The 27205-nt window shown below is 43.1% G+C and overlaps 1 protein-coding gene across 1 annotated transcript; it reads right to left on the bottom strand.

Moving 5' to 3' along the window:
* Positions 1-288: 288 nt before the first annotated feature.
* TPRA1 (transmembrane protein adipocyte associated 1) lies at positions 289-26548 on the bottom strand. The gene is made up of 11 exons (XM_081850543.1): positions 25923-26548; positions 16509-16711; positions 16257-16389; positions 12790-12876; positions 11272-11344; positions 9891-9970; positions 8491-8601; positions 8226-8286; positions 6885-6987; positions 5804-5884; positions 289-3658 (listed from the first exon to the last, which is right to left on the bottom strand). Exons 2-11 carry the CDS (start codon positions 16697-16699, stop codon positions 3424-3426), a joined length of 1155 nt encoding a protein of 384 aa, XP_081706669.1. The 5' UTR covers positions 16700-16711; positions 25923-26548; the 3' UTR covers positions 289-3423.
* Between the last annotated feature and the right edge of the window lie 657 nt (positions 26549-27205).

The following is a 27205-nucleotide window of genomic DNA, read 5'->3' as shown; positions in this document are numbered from 1 at the left end:
GGTGACTTAACAGCAAAATCCTATACCTGCCTACTCAGAAGTAAGGTAAGTGGGTGTAAGACTGCTACCTCAGTTATGCTGAACTACTGGGGGGGGGATCCTTATCACTTCTGCTCTTCTAAGACCTAGCCAGATAAAGGGAAAAAACCACACAACAGTTCTTTGCTTTCCCTCAGAATCTAAGCATTTCGTTATTGATCAGGTTCTTTAACTCTGGAGAAAACAAATAGTGCAAAAATGTAAGAACACATATACACAGCCTCTATCCTGAGAGAAAGGATACCTTAATTTATGTCAAAGTTCATTTATTTTACAGACAAAAATATACATTACTCTATTTTTTAATCTCTGTTCCAACATCACATGGTACATGCCGTGTGTACACACCCAGGGGCACACAAACATTTGTCTGCTCATGGACAATACTGTGTGCTCAACAGGGAGGTGGATTTTTTATATATACACACATAGATCACAAGGCTTGTAAGGAGGCAGTTCCTTCACTGAGTGCAGATACTCCTCGGCAGCAAAGTACAATGTGGGATGTACAGAGGAGGTGCTTAAAATGTCAGTGAAAAGGGGGGCAGGACCATTCTGTCATGGAAGATCTGATCACAGCTCACTGACTGGCCAGCATTTGATATAGATCGCTAATACAGTAAACACAGTAACTCCAATACAGCCTCATCCTGATTTACATCACCAAAGGAGCCCATGTTCAGGTGTTTTTTTAATTTGATGGACTAGGTGTACAGCACACTTTTTAAACGAAACTGTAGGGGGATCCATGGAAATTACAAGACACGTTTGTTTTCAAGGGTCCCTACTTTGGCTGGTTAGCAGTATTTAACCATCATGCAGAGAGCATCTATAAATCCAGCTGAGTAAATTTTTTTTGGGGGGGGCAGCATTAATTGTATGACATCTTATATGACATCTTCTCCAGCATTTGCCCTGCAGCCAATTGGGATTGCCTTTCTCGCCTTTCACAGAAAGCAAAGAAGCTACGGCACCAGCCAAGCATGTTATTTTGATAGATTGGATAACATTAAGGTCACATCACAGCTCCCACGACTGCCTCTTTGTCGAATTTGGGGCATCGTATGTTGGGGTATGACTAGCGCCATAAGCATTACGGAAGTCTAAACTACACAGTACATTTGTTACCTCCATGGTGAGATGTCTATGCAGCTAACAGCAGCAAGTCTGAATGAATGATTGCGTCATCAAATTCAAACAACACTCAGAAAAGGCTAACCTGGGCGGTAGACAAAAACTAAAGGCAAAGTGCGGGTCTCTTAACACAACAATTATTGATCTGCATTCACAACTCATCCAAAACAGAGATATAATTAAACATGTATTTCTTTAAAAGTAGTTTTAAAAGTCTTAAAAGTGAAGACAAGGATCTTGTTGCCTGATGTGGCTTGGCAGCAGAAAAATCACAAACAGCGCAAGTTTCAAGCCATGAGGAGGAAGGGATGTTTTATCAACAAGAAGAGAGCCGAGTAGTTTTTCCTGCTTGCACCTCCATTCCAGAGAGGTTTACTTGAAAGCATGTCCTATTAATTCCAAAGCAACTTTCCTCTAAGGATGTGTGCTTTATGCCTTGGTCATCTGCACCTTGCACATTGGGTGCTAAAATTAATCCCAAAATGGTAGCAGCAAATGAAAGTAAAGAAACCTCATTTTTCAGGTGTTCTTGCCTTCTCAGCCTTAGAATTTGGGATTTTATTGATTGTAACTACATTTGCCTCCTGGATCAACCTCTGTTCAAGCAAATGTTCCAGCATTTTGCACAAGGGTAAGTGTTCCCATTTTTGCATTTAGTAATAAAAACATGAAAATGAAAAAAACATTGATTCCAATATAAGCTATGCACACAAAATGTGCATGCTTCAAAACCAGTTTTTATCATTTTCCAATTCTCCCATTTTGTCTTACAAGGTGAAGCCAACTTCCTGCATTAGAATAGGTCTGCTTCCTGTAAAGAACACCCTCACTATTCCTAAAGGATAAACCAGGCATAGGCAAACTCGGCCCTCCAGATGTTTTGGGACTACAACTCCCATCATCCCTAACTAACAGGACCAGTGGTCAGGGATGATAGGAGTTGTAGTCCCAAAACATCTGGAGGGCCGAGTGTGCCTATGCCTGGGATAAACCTCCTTCACTGCTGATCTTGGAAGACCCTGAAGATCAGCTACCAGCACCACTGTCAGGGGAATAGCCAGCTATGTCTTCGGTGTGACTTTCTCTTCAGTGTCGAAGAGATGAATGAACCTCATGCTAAGTTCAAGGAAGTATCACCTGGTCTTAAAGGTATACTGGACAGAGCTTGAAGCCAAGGCACAGAGTCCAACAGCCCTCCTTCACACTAGACATCCAACCCTGTTTTCCACTTTGGTGCCATCCCAAGCATCACTCACAATTTCTCACACACAGACTACCAGATCATTTCCCATTCATCTTCTGCCTTGTCCTATCCCATGGACCAGTTTTTTGGAACTGCCCATTTGAACCACAGTTCTCAACACCCCTCCTCCACTGCTCCTCAGGACCCATTTACTCTGGAGTTCTGCTACTATCACATAAGCAGATCCTCATTCTATAAGCTCTTTGCTTGGCTAAGTTTTCATTCTAAAAACTCAGACCGTATACAGTGTATGCAACTCACAGCTCCTTCTCAGCCAGTCACAGTAGTTTAGTTGCACAGCAACAAGTTCCACCAAATCATTTCTCAGTTCCCAATTTTCTGCCCTCTTCTTCAAAAGTCAGCATATATATATATATATATATATTACAATGCACACACGCAAACACACACACACACACACACACACACAAGCGCACATTTGCTCCCAGATTCCCTGCGAAGAATTCTGGAAACATTTAGCAGTTCATTCTTAAGTGTTCTTTCTATCAGGAAGCCTGTGGAGGTCTCTCACCCTACAATTCCCACCAAACTGCAGCTGTTGAAGGCGTGGGGAGCAGTCCCACCTTCCTCTAGTTCCTCTAGTTCTTGGAAGCCAAAACATAAAATAAAAATAGAATGCAAATAATGTATTATATAGCTATCTATATATAATGCTATTCAAGAGCAGCCAAGACTTCCTAGCTGCATGTGTGGCTTATCACCAAGAAAATGTTGCAGTCATGTCCAACCATGTGCACATGGAACGCTCAAGGACACAAAGATTCAGCAGTTAGAAGCTGATCTGGTTTGTTCTCCTACAAAGGTAAGAGCTATTGTCCTGGGAAGACTGATTTTTATGCTCCGTTCAAGAATTAATTTTTTTAAAAAAGAAAAAAGAAAAAAAACTTGAAGGAAAGAGAAGGCGACACACTGAAGCGCCCCAAAAGGGGAACTGGTGATGGAGCTGCAAGGCTGCAAGAGAGACCCATCTTTCCAAAGGATCGCCTTTAGGAGTTGATGGCTTTCCAGCGGTCACTGTCAATGCTGTTGATGCTGCCCACGTGGTAAGGCATGGAAGCAATGTCATCCAAGTATGCTGCAGTGTCGATCTGAGTGCTGGAGTAAAAGCTGGAATCCAGGCCTTCTTTCTTGGCCACACCATAGGCATGGGGGAGGTGCACATCAACGTCCTCGGGCTCATCCACCTGGCATTTGTAGGAGAAGAGGATCTTTGGCTCGGACCTGGAAATTATTAAAGAGGCAAGGGAATTTTTTTTCAAAAGAGTTACTTTCTTGAAAGACGGGAAGCTGCCTGATACCGAATCAGAACACTGGTCCGTGTAGCTCTGTAGGGACTAGCATTCCATGTCAGCCACCTAAAACCACCTGCGTGCACAGGAGATGCTTTGCTCCAAGCACAACTCCCTCCATCCCATTTCCCAGTAAAGAAGGTTCCATTCAGAACATGGCAGACGGTTCCCGAAATAAAAAGCAGCCAGCAATGCTGTTCTTTTAGTTCAGGCCGTCATCATCTGGAGGAAACCGAAACTAAACGTACTGTCATGTTTGTCTATCATTGGCCTTTACCTCTTCCCTTTGTTCTCTTACCCGATCCTGCACTGCCTGACCTTGGATTGAAAACTCTGTGGATTAAGACCCAACCTTTTGCTTTGCTTCATTCACAATGATGGGACTCAAAAGAAGAAAAGCAGGGCAAGTAAGAACAGCAAGAGCCACTGTGTTCAAAAATTAGCCATGACACCTAAACGCTTTTAGGAGGTGTGGAAGGTAGGTATGTGTGTGTGTGTGTGTGTGTGTGTGTGTGTGTGTGTGTGTCATTCATTATCTCTCTCATATATACAGTGCTTTTTTTCTTTAAAAAATGTTTAGGAGTACTCTCATTTTAACTCAAGAAAATCACCATTTTATAGTTCAAATCGGGGGGAATAAATATAGTAAATGGACAAAAGTACAAAGATTCACAAAATGTTTAGGGGTATGCGTACCCCTGCATCCCCCCAGAAAAAAGCACTACGTATATATCTATACACACACACACGGTCAGTTCCATTTGGAATCAGTGTTGAAAGAAGTTAGAAATAAAACAAGTCATTTTTGAGCATGCACAATTTGATGTTGGCATTTGAGAGACTATTTGTTTACTGCTTGTTATATAGCTTTGCTGCTTTTATATCAAATATAAAATGTGAGGTGGCTAGTTCCTCACAGTTGCGGTTGAAATCCATCTGAATTAATTGCAGCGACTGTTCCTCAATTAGAATGGGTATTTCCATGGCATGGCCACATGGTGGCACTCAAAGCTGAAAAAATTACGCAGTCAGAACAGTAAAAAGGGAAGTGGTTACTCAAAAGGAATGCAACTCCTGAGCTGCAAATTTAGGCCAGCCTCCCCCAACCTGGTGCCCTTCAGATGTTTTGAACTACAACTCCATCAGCATGGCCTATGGTCAGGGAAGATGGGAACTGTAGTCCAATAACATCTGGATGGCAATAGGTTCAGGAAGACTGGTTTACATTGCTTTGCTCAACTGCTGGGCAATCTATTTAAGCCCCTTCTTAAAACTCAAGAGCATTAAAAGGGGGGGGGGGACCTTATCTACCTAATACAAGCTTGGCCTCCACAGCATTTCACATTAATCATTTTGTCATTAATCCAGAAAAAAACTCTAACAGTAGCTCAGAATTTAATGAGGCTTTGCGCAGATATTAAGAGTCTAATCTTCCTGAATCCCTGTGATGAAGTCAAATACCATCTTCATTTCACAGATGGAAGAACAAGAGTCACTGAATTGATTTTTAAAAAAAAACAAATCATAACGAAGCACACAGAGAGAATGTGTGGAAGAGTTAGCTTCTTTGTAGGCCTCACCTGAGACCACCCACTTCTGAGTCTTTCTGGCCTAGATGTGAGGAAAACCAGCCTACTGCCTTGTTGCACTTTATACCATTTTATACTTTTACTGCTGTTTTACTTCTATTTTAATTATGTTATTAATCCTGAAGGTCACCCTGGGCATTTTTGTTGTGGTTACTTACTGTTTATTTAAAGGCTGAAGTTTGTTTTGCTATTAAATAATTGCATTAATATCCCAGTGGGAGGCAAGTATTGTGCTTCAACGTGACCTTTGCTAGCAACGCCTACATGATTTAAAGCTCTGAAATGCTCTCCATAGGGAGGCCCGCCTAGCACTTATATTGATGTTCTTTCAACGCCAGGCCCTTTTGTTTTCTCACACTTCTTAACTTAAATAGTCTCAATCTGCTGTTCTAGAATTGTTGCTCTTGTCCATCTTAAAACTTTTTCTTATTATTGTTGTTGTAAAATGCCCTGGGGCTGTGCTGCAGGCTACAACCTTGGATGCTCACCCAAAGAAACTTTTCAGGAATGCCACATAAATGAGCGGAGCAAAGAAGCTGAAATAGAGGAAGGTGGTGGCATCGACACAGCTGTCAAGACAGAAGAGAGAGACACAAGTCATTAGAAATCTGTTCCTGGCCAATCCAGATGTTTTTGGACTACAGATTCTTATCACCATTATTTAATAATAATAATAATAATAATAATAATAATAATAATAATAATAATATGTATTATATAATAAATAGAATTATATAATAATTATTAAGACATTTTCTACACTGCTTAACATATACAGTTGTACCTTGGTTGTTGAATGGAATCCGTTCCAGAAGTCTGTTCGACTTCTGAAAATGTTCAACAACCAAGGAGTGGCTTCTGATTGGCTGCAGGAGCTTCCTGCACTCAATTGGAAGCCGTGGAAGCCACGTTGGACGTTCGGCTTCCAAAAAACATTTGCAAAGCAAAACACTCACTTCAGGGTTTGCGGAAGCCAAAACGGACGAGTACCAAGGCATTCGACAACCAAGGCACGACTGTATCTATATTTACTCGAATGTAACATGGACCTTTCTTGGCCAAATTACATTGCAAGAATTAGATTTGATATGCGCTAGATTTGATGGCGCCAGCAAATACTTTGTTGGTTTCATTTTGAAAATTGAGGTGCACGTTAGATTCAATGGTGCATTAGAATCACACAAATACGGTGAATAATATCTCTAAGCAGTGTACAACCATTCCCAATTTGCTAAGCAGAATGCACCCCCTCCCTGCTGCCTTCCCCATTGGAGAGGGGAAATGTCAGGAGATAGGCATTGAGTGGTTATTTCTTAAGGATTAATGAGATCACCAGTCTCAGGTGGAATATCCAGAAAGGCATCTGGAGGCAGATGTGGTCCATGAAGGGGAACACAGCATGATGGGTGCAGTGGAGCTGCAAATTCAGCAGCCGTCAACAGCGGTACCCCTTGGCAAGTTTGCTTTGGTTCAAATGTGTTGGAAGCTCTTTGTGCTTCCTTCTCAAAGGACTCGGAGACAGCACCAGGAAGAAGTTGAGCAGAGCTATCCAGCCACAGGGATACGTACCATAGTCCTTCTATTATACCTGCACAGAGCAGACCACTACCAATGCCCTGCACCAGGTTCAGCACAGCAAGAATCCCAGCATAGATGTAGAAACTCTTCCTTGCTGAAAAAGAGAGGCAAAGACACTGGGGTCAAATGTAATCACAGGTACTTCCTACGCTACAAACCATTTGGTGGAAAAGCCACTTTGGAGACCCGGAAAAAAACAATATTACAGGGAGAAGAAATATGCTCGAGAGCTACTTATTGCAGAACAGGCTCCAGCGATGGCCATTCCACCTAGCCGTTATGTAACTTAAGCAAACCCTCCACTCTCCCTTCTTCCTAACAGGTGCCTATGAAGAAGAAGAAGAAGAAGAAGAAGAAGAAGAGGAGGAGGAGGAGGAGGAGGAGGAGGAGGAGTTTGGATTTGATATCCCGCTTTATCACTACCCGAAGGAGTCTCAAAGTGGCTAACATTCTCCTTTCCCTTCCTCCCCCACAACAAACACTCTGTGAGGTGAGTGGGGCTGAGAGACTTCAGAGAAGTGTGACTAGCCCAAGGTCACCCAGCAGCTGCATGTGGAGGAGCAGGGAAGTGAACCCGGTTCCCCAGATTACGAGTCTACCGCTCTAACCACTACACCACACTGGCTCTCTATTACAGGGGCGGGGAACCTTTTCCAGGCTGAGGGCCAAATTTCCTTCCGCACAACTTTCCAGGCGCAGGCGGAACTAGAGGCAAAAGCAGGCAGAGCAGCTAATGTAAATCTCCCATAGGCCAGTTTCTAGACACACCGTCACACGTCCCTCTGTCCTCTATAGAGGCATTACCAGAATTCAAGGGCAAATTCCAGCCAGGCAAAAACAAGGAGGTGCAAAGCAGGGCTGGTGAAAGGTGCGGTTGGAGGGTGGGCGTGGCCAGAGAAGAATCCTGAGGGCCAGAGAGAGATGCCTGGAGGGCCGCATTTGGCCCCTAGACATGAGTTTCCCCACCCCAGTCATAAGCTGTTGAATTCACTCCCACTATATGTAGAGAGGGTCACCAACGTGGATGACTTTAAAAAGGGGACTGGACAAATTCATGGAGGATATGGCTATCCATTGCTATGAGTCAGGATGGCTATGTTTGCAGATCCACTCTTGGAGGCAGTATGCCTCTGAACAGGGAGAGAGGAGTTGCACTTGCTGCCCTCTCAGGGGCAATTGGCTGTTGGCCATCAATCGCTACCTATTTGTGGGAATGGGTTCCACAGCTTAACTATGTGAAGAAGGACTTTCTTTTGCCTATCCGGAATATTCCAAGTGGCTTGGCTTTTAATGCCTGCAAGAAAAGCGTATTAGCTTGAAAGGGTCACTTACAAGGCAGGGAAATACGATCTTTCAAGGGAGTTTTGGGAAGCATCACCACCATTGAATAAACCTGTTAAGGAAGAAAGCAGGTCGTGAGTTGCTGAGGGCAGGTGGTGGAAAACAGTAACAACCCTTCCTGGCTTTCGTTGCTGTGTTTAGAAGATTCCAGGAAGCAGATTGAAATGAAGAGAATGAAAAATCATCAAGGAAGAACCACCAGTGTTTTAAACTCATGGTATTCAGATCAAGCAAAACGGATATTTGTCACGCTTACCAGAAAGAAGAAGCAGGAGCTTGCAAGCCAAAAGTGCCTTCCTCCATGACCATAGATATTGAAGTCTTCTGCAGAGAGCCTGGCATCAGGATAACTGATCTCCAGAGTTCCCTGAAAGATTGGTGGGGAACAGTGCAAGAGGGTCATCAGGGTATGAACTGCTTATAATGGTGCCTGTGTTTCCTGCATGAGAAGCTGAAGAAAAGGCACTCGGTCTCACTTGGAAGCCAGCCCTATCCATCGTCACACAACAAGATCCCCTATCCAGTCAATAAACTGTGATTTAGCAGAGGATAACAAATTGCCCTAACTGCAGGAGGAAAGATGTGCCAGATGGTCTCGGGATTTAGCTCTGAGCCTGAAAGTGGAGGCAGGTTACAAAAAAATGGCACCTTTCCTCCTCTTGCAGCCTCCTGCCAACCTACTGGTGCTATCCCTATCCCTCCCCACATGCTTAATGCCTGACCTAAAACTTCTGCCAACTACCCTCTTGATCTACATGGTTCCTCCCACATCCCAATGCACTACACTTCCAACAGCAGCCCGTTATGTCCAAAGGCATAGCTGGGAGATCAGTAACCTTTGGTGCCTTCTTTCCTTGAGCTTTTCTACCTCAACTGACCATTATAAGAACCTGTAACTAATAACTTCTACTTGAGTTTGCTTATTTCTTTCCACAGGGCCTGTAAGACAAGAGCTGTTCTGCCTGGCCTTTGGCTTGGAGTCAATTTGATTCCCTCCCCCTCTTTCTTTTTTCCTTTCTCCTCCTGTGATGAGGCTGCATTTTAATGTTTTAATGTTGTATTTTAATCTTGTTTTTAAGTTGTATTCATTCAACTTGTTTTTATTATTGGTTGTTAGAAGCCCTGAGTCCGGCCTTGGCTGGGGAGGTGGGGTATACATAATTTTTTTTACTATTATTATTATCATCATTATCGTTTCCTCATCCCTCCCAACCCATTTTCCTTTTGTGTTGTGCCTTTTCAGATTGTATGTCTGAGGGAAGGGACTGTCTTCACAAGCTGCTCTAGGAGCCTTTTTTGCCTGAAGAGCGGGATTAAAACCAACCAATGTGTAAATAAAAACATAACAAAACTCACATGCAGTACCTATAAGTTCACTGCATCTGATTTTTTAAAAAGATGCCTGAAGCGTGGACAATGATGTTCCTGTTTAATACTGGGGCTTCCCAAACCAAAACAAGGCATAATGCTACCACTATAGAAAAGGAGAACATGCTTAAACTTAACAAATGCTGCACTGTTCAGAGTGGGTTACTACACTGAGCTGTTAAAAGTAACTCAGAACCTCTTGAGCAGCAGCTGCTTTCAGTTCAGGAGGAAACAGTTGAATTGAATTTCCCTTACTCTGTGCAACTGTCCTGTTTCACCAACACTTACCTGGGTGACAGAGTAGGCCAATGACAGCACCGTGGTGATAGCCAATACTCGCTTAACACTGGATTTGCTCTCCAAATGACCTGAATGGGAAACACACCAGGGGTCATTTCTTTGACAAGTGAAAATGGCTGATCTTCTGTCAGGTGACTAAAGGCCTTGAAATATACCGTATTTTTTGCACCATAACATTCACTTTTTTCCTCCTAAACAGTAAGCAGAAATGTCTGTGCGTGTTATGGAGGGAATGCCTACGGGTGGCATGCCTACGGATTTTTCCTCTCTAAACACTACGTGCGTGTTATGGTCGGGTGCGTGTTATAGAGCGAAAAATACGGTACTTGCCTGCTCCTGACCAACCTATGCATGCTCGGGGATGCCGTTAGGAGTTAACCAGCATAAAAGACCCATCATGCAACAGGCCATGTGCATCTAAGATTCTGCTGTAAACCTGAAGTTACTGACGTCAGACCTGGGTGAGAATCTGATGCACTGACTCAAGACCTCATATAGGGGTCTCGCCTATGTTGCCATTCCTGTCCAAGTTGTGACAGACTAACAAAGCCAGATCTCTTTTAAGAGAAAGGCAAAACCTCTTGACTGAGGTTGCAGTTGAGAGTAAAACTCGTGCCCTGAGAACCAGAAACCACTTAAAATATGCTGCACCATAGGAAGGTGGGCTGGGAAGCTTGAAGAAAGAAATAGTCCCAGTCTGAGAAACAGTGGCTGCTTTGCATGCAGAAGATTCTCAGTATATCCAGGGAGCACTATGAGAGCATCATGAAGGAAGGGTAGGATTTTAGTAGAATAAAATACAGTGGAGGAGAATTCATCAAATTATTTAATAGATTTGTTTGTTTTAAAAGTCACGAAATGGAGCACATGCACACAAAAATACAGAGGAGTTGTGTCCACTGGTGAGAGCTATTATTGAATAGATGTTTACAAACACCTGCTTCATGGGTGCTGGGAAAATGAGATACCTCCATCACAGAAAGGCTGCCTTGAGGAAATGCAACTGAATCCTATGCAACAAATGGGTAACAACTGCACCTTTAACACTGGAAAGTGGGTTGGAAATGCCATTATTATTATTATTATTATTATTATTATTATTATAATATCAAGCGTCCTTTCTTCACTCAGACAAAAGTACCCTACTGCGTACACAGGGAAAGCAGATGGAGGGTGCAAATAAGGGGCCTAAACTAAATGCAAGCTTTCGCCTCCAGCACGAGCATTACATGTCTCTGGCTGAAGTCCTATTTGTGCTTGGTAAGATTTGCTCTTTCCCACCGAAAGCAGGGCACATTCACCACGCTCCAATGGCCTCGTCAAGGAAAAAGGTTAAGTGCACCAAGCAACGCTAAGGAGGAATCCTTACCAAATGCAAGGCCCAGAATCACCATGCTCAGTTCAATAGCCAGAAGGAAGAATCTTGTGATTTCCCACAGGATCTAGAAGACGACAGTACATGCCACAAAATCAAGATCAAGGAGCAAACGGAATAGGTCCTAAAAGAGAAGCTTGCCCAAAGGTTTTCCTCCCATCGTTCCTTCCATCAGTAGTTCCTTCCATCCATGAAAATAAAATTAAAAATACCATCCTAACATCTCCCTCACTGGCTAATGCAGGGTGCTCACATGAATTTTCAGAATTAGTTGCCTCTCAGGCTACGAGTCTTACACAACTGTTCGTTCGTTTGGCATTGTGCACAAAATCTCAACAATCTTGTTACTTCATCGCAGGGAGTTTCATCCTTCAATTCCATTCCAATCATCCTGTTTCCTCTGTTGTTCCAATCCAGAGCCCAACTGACCTCACTCCAAAACCATGCTGGCTTAAAGGGCTGTAGATTACAACTACTGTCTGCCCCCCGTTTGTCAATATTGACCCTTGGCACAGCCTATCTCAAGTGTTCTGATTGGTCCAAATGCTTAGTGCTCTTTTGGACACCAAATCTAACCCAGATGCATAAGGTGTACTTAAGTGGCACAGGTAATGTCTCCTTGCAACCAGGTGCACAGCATAAGAAAGCACCATGGGAGATTGGCCTCAAGTTACTTGTCAACAGCAAATACTCATCTTGGCATCAAAACATCTAGTTAAGGGCCATCATTCTTGTGGCGATTGACTCCGCTGTTCTTCATTTGCCTAAATGAAGAGCCACATTGTTTTATACAAATCCTGAGACTGGCTGTCTCAATGTAAATGCAACCAAATACGGCTTGCAAAAAAGAAAGAAATGCAAAACTGAAAAACAATTAGACAATAAAAACATTTGTTCAAGTAGGATTAGAGACTAGAAAGGGATTTAGCGTTGAGCCAAGCAAAGCATGGGAGGGTGGCAGGGCCAAAAGTCAATACTGTTCAAAGAGTTAAAAGAGAACCACACCCTCCAATCTACCAGACAGCCAGGTGCAAAATAGTGGTTCAGGTGAGAGTGGGGAGGAAGCAGCCAAGGTACATTTAGAATGAAGGAATAGAATGCCTCTGAGCACATGCTTGGTCCAAGATTTTGTTCTCAGGGACTGAACTGAGCTCACAGTCCTTTCACCCAATACTCCATTTCTGGTTTTCTTCTCAATATTTCTTTGTTTGAGCAGCCTAAGTTTGGGGATGAGGTGGGGAGAGAGAAGAAGCCTTTTCCTTGTTGCTGTTGTTGAACAACTGGGGCATCAGAAACCCTTGCTGATCCATCACAAAACCCCAAAATATGGAGAGGAGTCCAGGGGGTTGCACAAGCAGACCTTGTTCCATGCACACGTACCCCAGTTAGTGGTACAATGAATTCCACCCATTATTGTAACTGATGACTAAATGGAGCTCAAATATTTTTGCATTCCTGCCCCAGAAAAGGTGAAGAAGGGGCCAAAGCCTCTGGTATCAAACTCACACTCACCTTGTCAGTAACCGTAGCGGCAGTGGAAGCGCTGACTGTCATGGAGACAACCGCTCGAGCAATCCCAACCACAGCTACCACAAACACCTAGAAGACAATGGCAATTGTTACGAATTAAGGCAGAAGAGAAAATGCATGATGGGCTTCAGGGATGGGAGACCAATCAACAAGGTCCCCCTTTAACATTTTATTTTGTTTTTGTAACAGGATGAGTTACAGAGGAACAGAAGAAAAAGAGGGGGAAATAGTTTCCCCTCTTTTTAAGGCTGAGAAGGAACAAGAAACTTCAGCCAGGTCACCTCAGCAAAGAAATGCTACAGAATTTGCCATGCAAGACCCACATCAGAAATGGGGAACCTGAGGCCCTCCAGATGTTGCTGCACAGCCAGTAATCAGGGGTGATGTGAGTTGGAAGTCTGGCAACACCTGGACTAAAGGTTTTCAAGGCTTGACATATTGATCCTTATTAGCTCCTCCATTCTCTGATTTTAGTATCATAATCACTTCACATTCTATTGGTGCCTGCCTGGTGCACGTAGAATTTTAAATAAACAGGCAGCCAACACCACAGGATATCAATTAAGGAGCCTCAGATCTGGGAAAGACTCCACAATTCATTTGCTGAAGCAGCAGCAGCAGGGGATGGGGGTGGGGAACACAGTAAAAAATGCTTAAGGCACGAAATCAGCTCAGAAGATTCTGAAATATAAAGTCTTTCAAAATCCTTGGCACAGGAACATTAGGGATACTGTACACAGTTTCCAGTTCTAGCTGGAAAAGATGCAAAACATGTCAATACGCTAACTGGTTATCCTACCTCAAATGAAACAGAGTTGTATTCCCTAGTTTTAGCTTATTTTGTTTAAAATAAATGACCTACAAGGAGCTAAACTAATTTTTGCCAACATTTGTTCAGCTCAGTGTTACATGCAATGTACAATGCTACAACCCTACCACTACTGGCCACAAAACCTAGCCTTCTGAAACGCTATACTTCATTTAACAACACTTCAGCCCCTTCAGGAAATATTGATTTTTGTTTTGTTTGAAGTGTACCATATTCAGAAGCCTCCTTACGACTGATATTAAGAACACAAATATTCATTGTCTCCCTTTTCCAGAGGTCACACATATTCTAATCTGCTACATGCTGGGCTCTATACAGCTGACATATATTAATCCCACTGACAGATGCTGTAAGGAGACTGGGACCAGAAGGCCAGAGTAAACAGGACTTCAGATGCCACACTCAACAACACCACACAATGATTTCAGCAAGACTGAACCAGGTTTTAGCACCACCTTGCAGATATCCTCTTAGCCTGTCAAGAAAAGTGAATGAGCATTTGCAGTACTGTATTTGTTTGTGGATGTCCTGCATTGTAGCAGACCTCTGGGACAGTTCCCTGTACATCCTGTTACCACCCTCCTATGCTGCATCTGTAAAATATATCTACTTCCTCTCCAAGATAAAGCTCCTGAAATAACCAGTTTCTTTCCTGCCTTCAGAAATATTATTTAACGTGCTTGGGAGCTAAGCAGTCTTATTGCCACTGCACTTTGCACCAACCCCAATATGGCAGGAGCCTCCACTTACAAAGGAACAAAAAACAAACATTGATTCATTACATTATTCCCTCAAGCGTGCCCTGTAGGACGCAATGCATCCAGAATTGCTATTTGCATAGGGGAAGGAAGGCCTCAAATGTAAGATGCATATGCACACCTCAGCCTAACATTGTAGGACTTGTTACACTGCAGGCAGATTGATTTATCCCCTGCTGCTTCAAACATTTCAGCCCTCAGGGGAAGGGCACTGGTTTCTGTAAAAGCAACAACCACTGTACACGCTTTCAATATGTGCACGATCACGAGCATCACCCCAACCCAGAAGTGGCCGGAAAAGGGGGTGGGGCAGGGGTGGAATGGGGCAGGGTTATGATCGCTCTGCCGACACACACAGGGGTCAGGAACGTAACCCCCATGGAAAATGCTTGTTGCCTGTAGTTATAAATGAGACCAAGGCAACATTCACACTATACTTTTCAGAGCATGGGCACCAGAAGGGCCAAACCCATGCATGGGATGATAGACTGTACGCCTGAGAAACCAATGTCACTGTTTGGCTAAAGCAAAGAGCTTCTTGAGAGCAATGACTCTCTGCAGGAGAAAGGGCTCTTATAGCAGACTCAAACATCTGCAGCTGGTGCTGGGCATAGTCTGGGAGCCTATCAGGCTTCATTTGGAGTCTGTCAAGTTCACAGCTGTGACATCCCCGAAGACCTCATCCACCAACCTCGCTCGGCTTGTTCAGGTCAGCCGCCTTGGCCTCAAGGGGAAAAACTTGTTTCTGGAGAGCCAGGAACTCCCTGCACTGAGGCTATACCCATGACTTCTGTGCAACAGACAGTCATACATCTGACAATGCAATACACAAGAAAGCCTGCACAGGACATAACATCTTCTTTTTTAGAAAAAAACAACAACAACCCCACAACGTCCAACTTCCTCTATTGCCGGCATGCTGCACTCTGCACCCATCTCCTGCTCCCAGCCTGAGAGCCCAGGCTGAGTCACCCATTGGCAGAAATCATGGCACCACCATGTGCTGCCCAGGGCTGCTGCCACAATCCTCCGCCTCCTGGGAACAATTCCCTTCCTTCCTCACTCCTTTCAGAAGAAGCCCTTTTGCTCATGCAGTAACTGAGAAGAGGCAATGAAAGTGGAAGTGGGTGCAAATGACAGCACAGCAGAGATTTAAAAAACAAGCAGAGGTTTTTATTTATAAAAACAACAACAACCACCCACAATGCACACACACACTAGGCTGGAGGAGGCAATCTCCACAAAGATACTGATAATCAGCTGACTTAAAGCATAAGGAGACACTCTTCTCCTCGCACATCTGCTTTTTCAGAACTCCTTACAACTATTGTTTATAAATGGCTTCAAGTCTGCCCCGCCCCCAAACAAAGTAATTATGAAAATACAATGAAATTGCACAAGTAAATGATATATATATTTTTTAAAAAAGTCTAACCACTGCTAGATCCTGACCTAGAACCCTTCCTTTAACTTTGTCTCTAATCCTCTTTCTGTGGACAACTGTTGCATTGGGGGGTGGGGGTGGGCTCGGACTGCTGTCAATGAGTGGCTCAGGGTGGGCTAAGCTGTTGGGAAGGAGGACGGACTTTAGAGGCAGCAGAGACAGAAGCAGCAACTACCCCTCACTCCACCCTAAGGAGAGGATTCATTTGAACACATGCCTGATTCTAAAACACAGCGGTGCAGTTTAAATGGAGAGAGGTGCTTGTATTGTGGAAGCACCCCTGATACACAGATTTTCCCCGGGGTGTCATTAGTGAACATGCCGCTAGGTTCTTGAGCTTAAGGGAGGCAAGACCATGTGGGCCAATTTCCCACTGGCCTGCTTTTAAAAAAACTAAAACAGAAAGACCTGTACTCACCAGTATGTAAAAGGTGGTGAAGATGGGACTGGAGGTGGCATGGATTTTGGCCTTGGCAGAGGGCAGCTTCCAGAGGAGAAATGCAAAGAAAAGCACATTGGGAACCAGCAGCAGAAGGTCCCAGTAACGGACCCTAGAAATAAGGCACAAAAGATAAAACAGTTTTTAAAATGCAGGAAGTGGAGGAAGGAGGAGAAGAGGAAGAGGAAGGAGAACAAAAGCCACACACACCTACACAAAACAGCATCTCACCTGGATGTCCCAATGTCTTCATACAACAACAACAAGCACTTGTGTGGCACAGTAATGTTGACGTCAGCCCGTGCAGTTGTCAGGGGTGCAGAAGTTACATTATCCAACGCCGCCACTAATGTGGTAGAAGGTGGATAGGTGGCATTGTCGTATGTAGAGAACCTCACTAGAGTTGTCACTATAGAAGACATCCTGCCACAGCTCTGGGGGAAAGAAAGTGAGAGAAAAGGGCAGCATCATCATTAGGAAATAGATACACACACATCAAAAGGGCACTCTTCATGAGGAAACTCACACCTAGAATGCCTCTTGCCTATTCCAATACTCTATTATTGAAGTAAATCCTCATTTTGGGTCACAGAAACTAGGGGAGAAGGCACCATTTATTACCTAATTGTGCTCCTTTTCCTGTAGTAAATCAAGTTTGCAGTCTGGCTTTATTTTAGATTTAGCTTTGTCCTTAGCTTCTCAAGTAGGAAGTAGCAGCAACACCAAGTACTTTACACACACAAATGGAGGCCAAGAGCCTCAAAGTTATCACCCAGACCCGTAACCTCTTGGGACAGACTATTACAAAGCATTCTATGTGGCCCTACCATTGGAAGTGTATTCAGAAGCTTCAGATGCTGAGGAAGGCTGTCTCCTCTGCTTTTATTAGTTCTTTTATTACGACAAAAAACTTTCAGTTTGTGGTTCACAGGCAATGCTGCTCATTTCCCATTATAAGCACACAGTACTAAATAGGAAGGTAGAAACATATGAGAAACTTGCTTATATAAAGTCCATCCATGGGTCCAGCTAGCTCAGAATTTCCTACACTGGCAGAAAGTGGAACCTGGGACCTTCTGCATGCATAGCAGGTTATCAGAGTTTTACTGGAAGCTTCTAGGTGTGCTGGCCAGGGTTTTCTCCCTGTGTACACCCAATTATCACTTCTGCAAAACATGACACACCACAAGTTAGAACATATTATCATGCCGCTCATCTATTACACGTGAAGTTCTGGCTTTCTAGGCTCTAAAAATTTGTCACCAAGAATGCTCTATAAAGCCACCACAGCATGCATTTGTTGAAGGCCCACAGTGCTAGAATGCAGCCAAGTAGCATTGGAAATGCCTTCAGGGGTTTTTTAGCTTAACAGCTAATTATCTCCCCATCTCCTGCCAAAATAAAGTCACCACCAGACAGCTCTGAAGCAGGTGCTCTAGATTTGCTTCAGGAGCTGTGTGCTTCAGCATGGTCAACAGCCAAGGATGATGACTCCAGTCAAGCTTGCAAAGATATACCATTTGTCTGACAGTAAATGTTGGAAGTGTAAAGAAGCTGAAGGAACATTCTTTCACCTCTGGTGGACTTGCCCTAGAGTGAAGGCTTTCTGGGAAATGATATATAATGAGCTGAAAAAGGTATTTAAGTATACCTTCCCTAAGAAACCAGAGGCCTTTCTTTTAGGCATTGTCGGCCAGAGTGTGCAAAAGAAGGATCGAACTTTTTTTATGTATGCTACAACAGCAGCAAGGATACTCATCGCCAAATGCTGGAAAATTCAAGATTTGCCCACACTGGAAGAATGGCAGATGCAACTGATGGACTATATGGAACTGGCGGAGATGACTGGCAGAATCCGAGACCTGGGAGAAGAACTGGTGGAGGAGGACTGGAAGAAATTTAAGGATTATCTACAAAAATATTGTAAATTGTATGAATGTTAAGAAAGATGTAAGATTAGCAATAGTATGGCTCCAACAAATTAGTTATAAGGAATACAAATCTAAATGCAATTGAAAGAAAAGACAAATTTTGGATAAATAGTATGTTATAATTAAGTCTCCAAAAGAGTGATTTAAATTCTAAAATTTGAGATTTAATATTGGAAAAATATATTCTATGAATTGAAACAAGTTAATAATTTGCTAGTAAAATCTATGAGTCTAGAATGCAGGAACAAGTGATGTGAGGAAGTCCAAAGATGAGAATGAAATGTGGATATTCGGAAATATTATGTTATTATGTATGCTTTTTATTGTTCAAACAAAAATTTAATAAATATCATTATAAAAAAAATAAAAGAAACAAGAAATCTGAAAAATGAAAGTAACTTTTTTTTTGTTGGATCTGCTTTCAAAAGATGGATACAAATAGAAATTGTCTCCTCTAGAGGGAGCTTGTTAAATTGTTGCTGGAGTCGATCTGGGGACTCTACAGCTGCGGTGATAAGGATCGTGGGATCAGACAGTGACCTTGAACAAAAATGTGTTTGGAAGTTTTGGTGCTTGCCTTTTGCAAGACAAGTGCTTTGTTGGAGCAGATGCATGAGAAGATGGACTTGATGACTGTTGCAATCAAAAATTTTGGACAAACAGTGAATACTTATACAGAAACCATCCAGGAGCCGTATTTAAATATACCTTCCTGAAGAAACCAGAGGCCTTTCTCCTGGGCATGGTTGGCCAATTGGTGCCAAAGAAGGACAGAACTTTTTTTATGTACGCGACAACAGCAGCAAGAATACTTATTGCAAAATATTGGAAGACACAAGATCTACCCACTCTGGAAGAATGGCAGATGAAGATGATGGACTATATGGGACTGGCAGAAATGACCGGCAGAATCCGAGACCAGGGAAAAGAGTCAGCAGAAGAAGACTGGAAGAAATTTAAAGACTATTTACAGAAATATTGCAAAATTAATGAATGTTAGAATGATGTTGGACAGAAATTAAGTGGTTTCCAGCTGTAATGCTTAAGAGATATGAAAAATAAGGTTTAGAAATAAGTAAAAACTAACGGTGAGAATTTGCTGAACTAACAATTTGAATTGGAATACAAGAAAGGGAGGTATGAGGAGGTCTGGAAAATAAGTTAAAAGAAAATAAGTAATGGAAATTTTATGTGTTTTTCTTTTAATTTGTATTTTTGTATTTTTGTACTTTTGTATTTTTGTATTTTTGTACTTCTGTATTTTTTGTTATTTTTTTTTCTTTTACATTGTATTATTTCTTGAAAACTTTAATAAATATTATATATATAAAAAAAGGCGCCAACTCAGGAACCTTCTTTGACAGAGCAAGTGCAAACGCAGAAGATAATGGAGGAGGCTGCTGTTGAACCTCAAGTAATACAAATGGAGAAGCCCGAGGCCCTACAGGAGCATAAGCCGTTGTTGTTGAAGGTTGAATCTAGAGTGGGCCGGGGGGGTCTGCAGTTTTGGGGGCCCTTAAGTTTGGAGGGACTTTGAAACATGCCTTTAAATATTTTCTGGACTACACTGTTGATTGTGGGGAATGGGACTGTGGGGAATGGGCCGATCTCCTGAGGAGAGACGGAGATATTTTTGAATTGGAACATCCCCGAGACCTACTCCTCAATGAGAAAGGAAAGGAATTAAGAAAGAGATCAACAAAAGATAAGGTAAAGTGCAAGTACAAACAACAAGAAGAAGATCTGCAGAAGGGACATGGAAAAGACTTAAGAGCCTCGGACATAAGATTACCAGGTGGATGGACTAGATGGAACGGACAGTAAGGACTGACATAACCCGAGACCAGGAAGAAGAGACGCTGGAGGAAGAATGGAAGTTTTTTTTTATTTTTTTTACTGATATTGGGAATTAGTGTAAAATTAATGAGCTTTAGGAAAATGTTGGAATGAAAATATTTGGCTTTAGTAGAAATGATATAAGGAATTATGTACAAATAAATATTAAGTTTTAAGCTTTAAGGTATTTTATAGAAAGATAAGGTTAAAATAAATTAAGGTAAATTGAATGACAGAATATAGTGAAAGATGGAAAGGATTTGCTGAGTCAACTAATAGGTTAGAATGTCAAGACAAATTATTCAATAAAAATTGAGAAAGATGGAAAGAATTTGCTGAAACAAATAACTAAACTAGAATACAAAAAGGGAGGTGTGAGGAGGTCGATGAAACAAGTAAATGGAATATTGGATGTGTGTGGGGTTTTTTTAATTGTTATTGGTGTATTGGTTTTTATGTGTTTTTTTTCTTTTTTGATGTACTGTTATGTATGTTTTGTTAATTTTTTGTTGTTCTCTCTTTTGCCTTTTTTTGTAATTTTTGAAACTTCTAATAAATATCAAATATCCTCAAGCACATTATAACAATAAGCCATGTAGGACCAAACAGCACATGCAAGCTTGTTTTTTAGAGTGAAAAGAAACACTGGAGTTGAAAATCAGAAACGAAGGAGTAAGTTTTAACTATGTTTTTTAGTTAAATCTATATGAAAAACAGCGATTATGCATGTGGCATGTGTTAATTTCAATTAGAGCTAGACTCTAATGTTTGTACATTTGTTTTTACGGTAAAGTTGACTCCTTATAAGACAGCCTGGGAGCTTGCTAGAAAGCAGGGTACAACCTCCTGGCAAAAGTAAATACAGATTAGAATAGCTCTCTCATCCTGGGGCCCTCCAGAACTCCCATCAACCCTGACAATTGCCTATGTTGGCTGGACTAATGGGAGTTATAGCCCCAAACATCTGGAAGATGCCAGGTTGCAGAAGGCTGAACTAGAATGCTGGCTTGTATGTTTTTTTATAAAGAGATACAGGGAGAGAATTGCTTCTCTGTCCAAGACTAGTACTGCATATCTGTTGCAAACTTTGACCTTTTGCACTAGGCACCATGTAATAAATCTGCAAAATACTTCCTGAATCCCTGTTGAACTCAATAGGACCTAATTCTGTATATGGGATTTGACTGTTAAAGGGTGTAATATTGCAGGCTAGGCTTCTACCAACAACCTTAATCTCTCTCTCCTCCCTGTCAACCATCTTTCTTAAAAAATAATAATATAAAAAAACAAGGCTTGAATGAAGTTCTATAAAATTCGAAAGGTAGCCTAGAGCTTTTTGAGGTTTGGGTTGATCCTAATGAAAGGTATTATACCATACACACACCTAGATCAACAAGTTGCTTGCATTCCCTACATGCATTCTTCAGCAGTATTTCCAAGGTATCTCCTTTATTCTACACAACCATTATATCCTTTGCCCTACAAATGACACATGCACTTTAATCAAAACAAATGAGAGCTTCCACAGCTAGCTTCCAGGAGCACAGGAACCTGAACTCAAGCCTAGCAGAAATTAATGTAATCTGCTCTATAAACTCTTGTCCCATCTCAGTTCATAGATGCTGTATACAGTGGTACCTCGGGTTAAGTACTTAATTCGTTCCGGAGGTCCGTTCTTAACCTGAAACTGTTCTTAACTTGAAGCACCACTTTAGATAATGCCACGCCGCTAGAGCATGATTTCTGTTCTCATCCTGAAGCAAAGTTCTTAACCCGAGGTACTATTTCTGGGTTAGCAGAGTCTGTAACCTGAAGTGTATGTAACCTGAAGCATATGCAGTGGCGTAGCGTGGGGGGTGCAGGGGGGGCCAGCCGCACCGGGCGCAACATCTGGGGGTTAGGGTTAGGGGCGCAAATCCACGGGTTAGGGGGCGCAAATCCACGGGTTAGGGGGTGCAAATCCATGGGTTAGGGGGTGCAAATCCATGGGTTAGGGGGTGCAAATTACTTGCCTTGCCCCGGGTGCTGACAACCCACGCTACGCCACTGAGCATATGTAACCCGAGGTACCACTGTATTTCAAACAATGAGCTGTAACCGCTTGTCAAAATGCAGCACTCTGCACATGCTCAGTCCTGTTATCACAACTGTACTTCACATGCTCCACATCTAAGCCCTGGCCCACAAATCAGATTCCATATCCACCATCTGACAAAAACTGGATCCTAAAGAGTTTACAAAATATTCAAAAGCTAATCTAATCCTTGCAGAGTCTATTAGAATGTGAGTCTTGGAATGCTGGGAAATATTTCATTCTCTATACTTCCATGGTTGGAGTAATTTAAATTACATAGTTAACAGAGTTAAGTTTCCTGGACTGAAAAACTTATTCTGAGAAACACAACAATTCTTTGTTTTAAGAGACTGCATTTTTCACTAACTTATCAGCACTCTCCAAATATATATATATAGAGAGAGATGGAGGCCTTTTATCTAGCCAAGACATTCTTGCCCCACCCTCTCATATTTACTTTCTCATTTTACCCAAGGACAAGCTTGTGAGAGTAGGGTTTTCAATGGCACTACAATAAAACATCTGTTCAGTTCATTTATGCCACTAGAACCTTAAATTTGGGGCGAGATTTTATGAGCTGTAAAAAGAAGCGGCAATGGACAAGCAGTACGTTATCACGACAGTGACCTTTAACTGGACTCCATATCTTCTCTTAGCCCAGGTTAACTACTGTACTACATTGCCCTCCCAAGCACATACAGGGACAGCAAATATGTATGAAAAGGTAGCAGTAGAAGCTGTTAGGCTGCTGAAAGTCTTAAGCTTTTTCGTTCTTTTTTGTAAACAGCACAGAACTAGAACTCAAGGGATCTAATTCAGCTGTTGATAATATGAACATACACAGTACTCAGAAGACATATTGGGATCAGTTGTGTTTTACTCCATAATACATGCTTTTAGGATTGTAGCCTTTGGGAGTTTTGATATACCATTTTAGTAGTACTGTAGCATTTAGGCACTTTAAGACTGATTGTAAGCACACTTGCTCAGTCAGAACACAGTTCTAGCTGAGCCAACAGGGTACTTATTTTAAAGTATATGCATTTAAGAAATGGATCAGTGTGCATATTCTATTGTCTGTCAGGGAAATCAGGTGGGCACCAACATTATGCGCGGCTTTTGCAAAATCTCATTCTGAATATACCAGGTCACATTCTCCAGCTGCAAAATCCACAAAGTAAAATGCAGTGTGCATAGCTCTCAAGCTTGTCACATATGCTACTTGTTGGCAAACAACTTGTCATGCCTTAAAGCCTCAGCTTTATCTCCTCCAAGAGACACATGCCAAGCACCCTCTTGAGCAATAACTTGCTTAGAGGATTTGCCTTAATAATTACGAATACCTTTAGCTTGATTACAATGAAACCAGCACCATGAAACACTCGCAGTCAACAACATAATCATGGCATATGTCATGTTACGAGCTCTCTCTCTCTCTCTCTTTAACAGAGGTGTCATAATCACTGAACTTCTTGTCACACAGGACACCAGGAAGCGAGCTTTAAACCAGTCAGGGTAATAACATTTGGTCTGGACAGGTCAGAGTTGACCCTGCCATTAGAGGCCTGGTACCCTACCACTTTAAGGAGGCATGGCTCCCCACCCCCCTTGCAAAAATAAATAAATCCTGGGAGCTGTAGTTTGTTAAGAGTGTTGAGAGTTGTTAGGAGACCCCTATTTTCCTCACAGAACTACAATTATCTGAGTAGTTTAGCAGTCAATTCCTCTTCCTATGGAACTCTGAGAATTATAGCTCTGTGAAGGGAAGTGTCCTTCTAAACACTCTTGGCACCCTTAACTACAATTCCAAGGATTCTTTGGAACTTAAGCACTGACTGTTTAAAGTGGTATGATATTGTTTTAATTGTATAGTGCAAATGGGGTCAGAGTGAGACAGCCATCTCGGATGGCAAATGCTTGGGGACAGGGAACGGTAGCAAAGCATTTGGAGGATATAGCTGTGTGCACTATGCAGCCTACCCTGACGCTCTAAGCTAGCCTACAGGCCTCAGGTGTACAGCAGGATGTTGTTACATCAACAATTTTGGAGTACAATTCAACTGTCAGTACACTGGAATGTAGAAAGTGGGGTGTTACGTTGTACGGTTACACCCAAGATAAGCAGGTAGTAAAATTCTTTATTTTACAGAGGTTGAGTTGTGGAATTTATTGCTGGGATGACATTGTGCATAATTTGACATTGCTGCTTGGTAGATATTATGTTCATTCCGTATTATATACTACTGTGTATGATTACTATGCATTGCTTATTATTATGAATTGTATTTATATAGCCGTTTACATTTTTTGCATGGATATTGTGCTATGCATTCTTTTTTATGTTCTGTGCTGAAAACTTCCCTGTGGTCTTTGACAAACTGCATTATATAAATTTTAATGATCTTCATCACATCATCCTGTTCTTCAGGAAGCATCACGTCTTGGGTCAATTTCGGTTCAGTCTCTCAAATCGCCTCTGCACACTTCATACCCCAACCTTAGCTACAAATTCAGTCTTGGTTAAATCATACAAGGTCCTATGTCTACTACAGGGCTAATAAGAAAAGGTCCAGAGAGCACTCATTACCTTGGAAAACCAAGACTGTGTCCCAAGAAACAGGAAGAGGGGAGGAAATGCGTATGTGCACACATGCGAGAGAAAAAGTGTGTCATTTCAGCCACAGATCATTCACAATGATACCAATATGCAGCAGGAGTTGAAAGTAGGAACACATCGGTTCAAAAGCTAAGGGCAACTTTGGATCTGTGACTGACAGTCCTTGCAATGTCAGAGGTCTGAACAGCACATCATTATGCTGAGTTACTTATAGATTTTAACCACACAGTCTTTATCATCATAAATCATCATGCTAACAACTGTCTCTCTATCTCCCTTATTTAAAGACATGCTCTGCATGCACTCACACACCATTGAACTTTCCGAAAGGCTCACTTCCGAAATACACAGGCAAGGTGCTCAGTGGTTATATTGTTAACACTTGATTATTAGGTGTTTATACAGTACCAGAACCCATTAACAGAAAACCCATGAAGAGCACAATCAGGATTTACTATACACACAAGCTACCAGAAGTTACCAGTTATAAAACAGTTGAGTCTGGACACAAATCTGTAGTCACAGAGGGCGATAGGAGTTTTCTAATAGGGAATAGGCACCAAGCAAACGAGCTCGGAGGATGCTGGAAGCGGCAGTCATCCCCTTTATGTCCGAGGCCCACGCCTGACAGCAAAGGGGCCTTGGGCTGAGTGGTGGAAACAAACCCTCGGTGCCGTCGCCCTATTTAAGGAAAGAGAGCACGCGCGCATCCCGATACCATTAGGAAAAGGAAGCTACCATATGGATCAAAACCAAGAACAGGGGAAACTGCAGTATTCAGAGAAAGGAGGAGGAGGAGGAGGAGAGCTGAATCCCGAAGAACGATCCTGCGACTGAATGTTTTAAGAGGCAAACAAACATCTGCCCATCCCATCCCATTAGTTCGGGAAAGGGGGGAGGAGGAGGAGGATGCATTTTAGGATCCCACATCTGACACAGAAGTGGGACTGCGTGCCAGGGAATGGTGGCTACTAGATCGAGGGGAGGGGAAGACACGGCATCTTAAAACGGGGCAGCAGAAAAAGGAGCCGCGATGCTTCGCTTTTCCGTGCCAGGAGGGCAGCAACTGGAGACTCGCGCCAAGGGAGCCTGGCCATCACTAATAACCGTGCCCGGGTGATCCCCGCTCCCCCATATGGGACCACCGGGGATGCTCTTCGGAAGGCGGTGGGGGAGATTCCTCCTACCTTCTCTGTCCCCTTCTCTCCAGCCGGAGGAGAAGCAGCTCGCTGCCCGCCGCCTCCTGGTTACACCCGCCCGCTGGCAGAGGGAGGCAGAGGAGGAGGAGGCCTCTCCCGCTTTCCCTCGCGCCGGTGGCTCATTCCCGGGACTTCGGCCCGGCCGTCCCCGAAGCCACCGAGATCCTGTCCCAGGTCCAAAAAAGGGGAGGAGGCTGCCTGCGTGTAGAGGGCGGGCGGCGGGGCGTCGCTAGCGCACCGTGCAACGCTACAGCCGCAAAACGCCCAAGCCGTCACTTCCCCGCGCTCTGCGGCGTCGCGGGGGGCCTCGCAGCGCGCCCGGAATTAGCAGCCTCTTCCAGCCGAAGGGGCGAAGGCGAACAGGTCCCTGCGGGAGAGGAAAAGGCAAATAAACTCTTCGGCCGTCACTTCGCGGGGGAGAATTGAGCGTCGTTCCCTAAGCCTCATGGCCTTCAGCCAATCGCGAAGCGCCTAAGTAAAGAAGCCGTACTCAAAAGCGAAACAAAAGGGCCGAAGGAGCCAATGAGGAAAGCGGAGGGGCGGGGGCAGAGGGCAGGACGCGAAAGGTCTTAAAGGAGCATATTGCTTGAAAGCTAAGCAGCGAGGAGGCGCGGGGGGGGGGGACCCTTTGAAAGAATTAATATCCATTTGGCAACGTCCGTTCGTAAATAGCATAAAATGCGGTCCTACGTGTTTCAAAGGACTCTCGTCTCCTAAAACGATTCACTCTGACCGACCTCTAAACCACTTTGACAATAGGTTGACTAATCTGTACTGACAGAGCAATTCTGTGAGTGCTGACTTGGAACTACAGTATGTCTTACTTTGTTCACTCTCAGGTGCATAGGATTTCAGCCGGGGTGATCTTGTATATAAACTCTATAAATGTTATGTACTGTATTGAAGTTCTCACCCTGGCCACCAGGGGTAATGTGTATATAGTTTTCACTCAGGTCCACATAAGTTAATTTAGGCGGGACTCTGGGTTGTTGTTACAATGTTGACAGCTGGCTGCCTATAAAAGCAAGCCAGCTGAGCTGTTTGCAATTCAGTACAGTTCCAGCTTAAAGAACCACTTGGAGAAATCTCTGTGTCGACTGCTATGTCCACCCACAACTTAATAATAAAATATCTGGGTACCTTCATACTGCTGGTGTGGGTTTTGCAGTCATGGTTATATTACTTTTTCACCTAGTGTGTGGCTTGGCTCACTTGCTTGCATAGTAGGAAGTAAAGCGGGTCACCCTGTACTTTGGACTATATGAGCTGAT

The sequence above is a fragment of the Podarcis erhardii genome, assembly GCF_964252035.2.
Source record: "Podarcis erhardii genome assembly, chromosome: 2".
NCBI classification, from domain to species: domain Eukaryota; kingdom Metazoa; phylum Chordata; class Lepidosauria; order Squamata; family Lacertidae; genus Podarcis; species Podarcis erhardii.
The sequence above is the reverse complement of the archived record's forward strand: the minus strand, read 5'-3'. Positions and strand labels throughout refer to the sequence as shown.

Excerpts from the sequence above, each read along its gene's own strand:
- TPRA1 (XM_081850543.1), bottom strand. The coding sequence starts at position 16,699 with ATGTCTTCTATAGTGACAACTCTAGTGAGGTTCTCTACATACGACAAT. Across the intron at positions 9,971-11,271 it reads GATTCTGGGCCTTGCATTTG|GTCATTTGGAGAGCAAATCC; the intron begins GTAAGGATTCCT and ends TTTCCCATTCAG. Across the intron at positions 6,988-8,225 it reads AGATCGTATTTCCCTGCCTT|CAAGGAAGAGTTTCTACATC; the intron begins GTAAGTGACCCT and ends TCTCTTTTTCAG.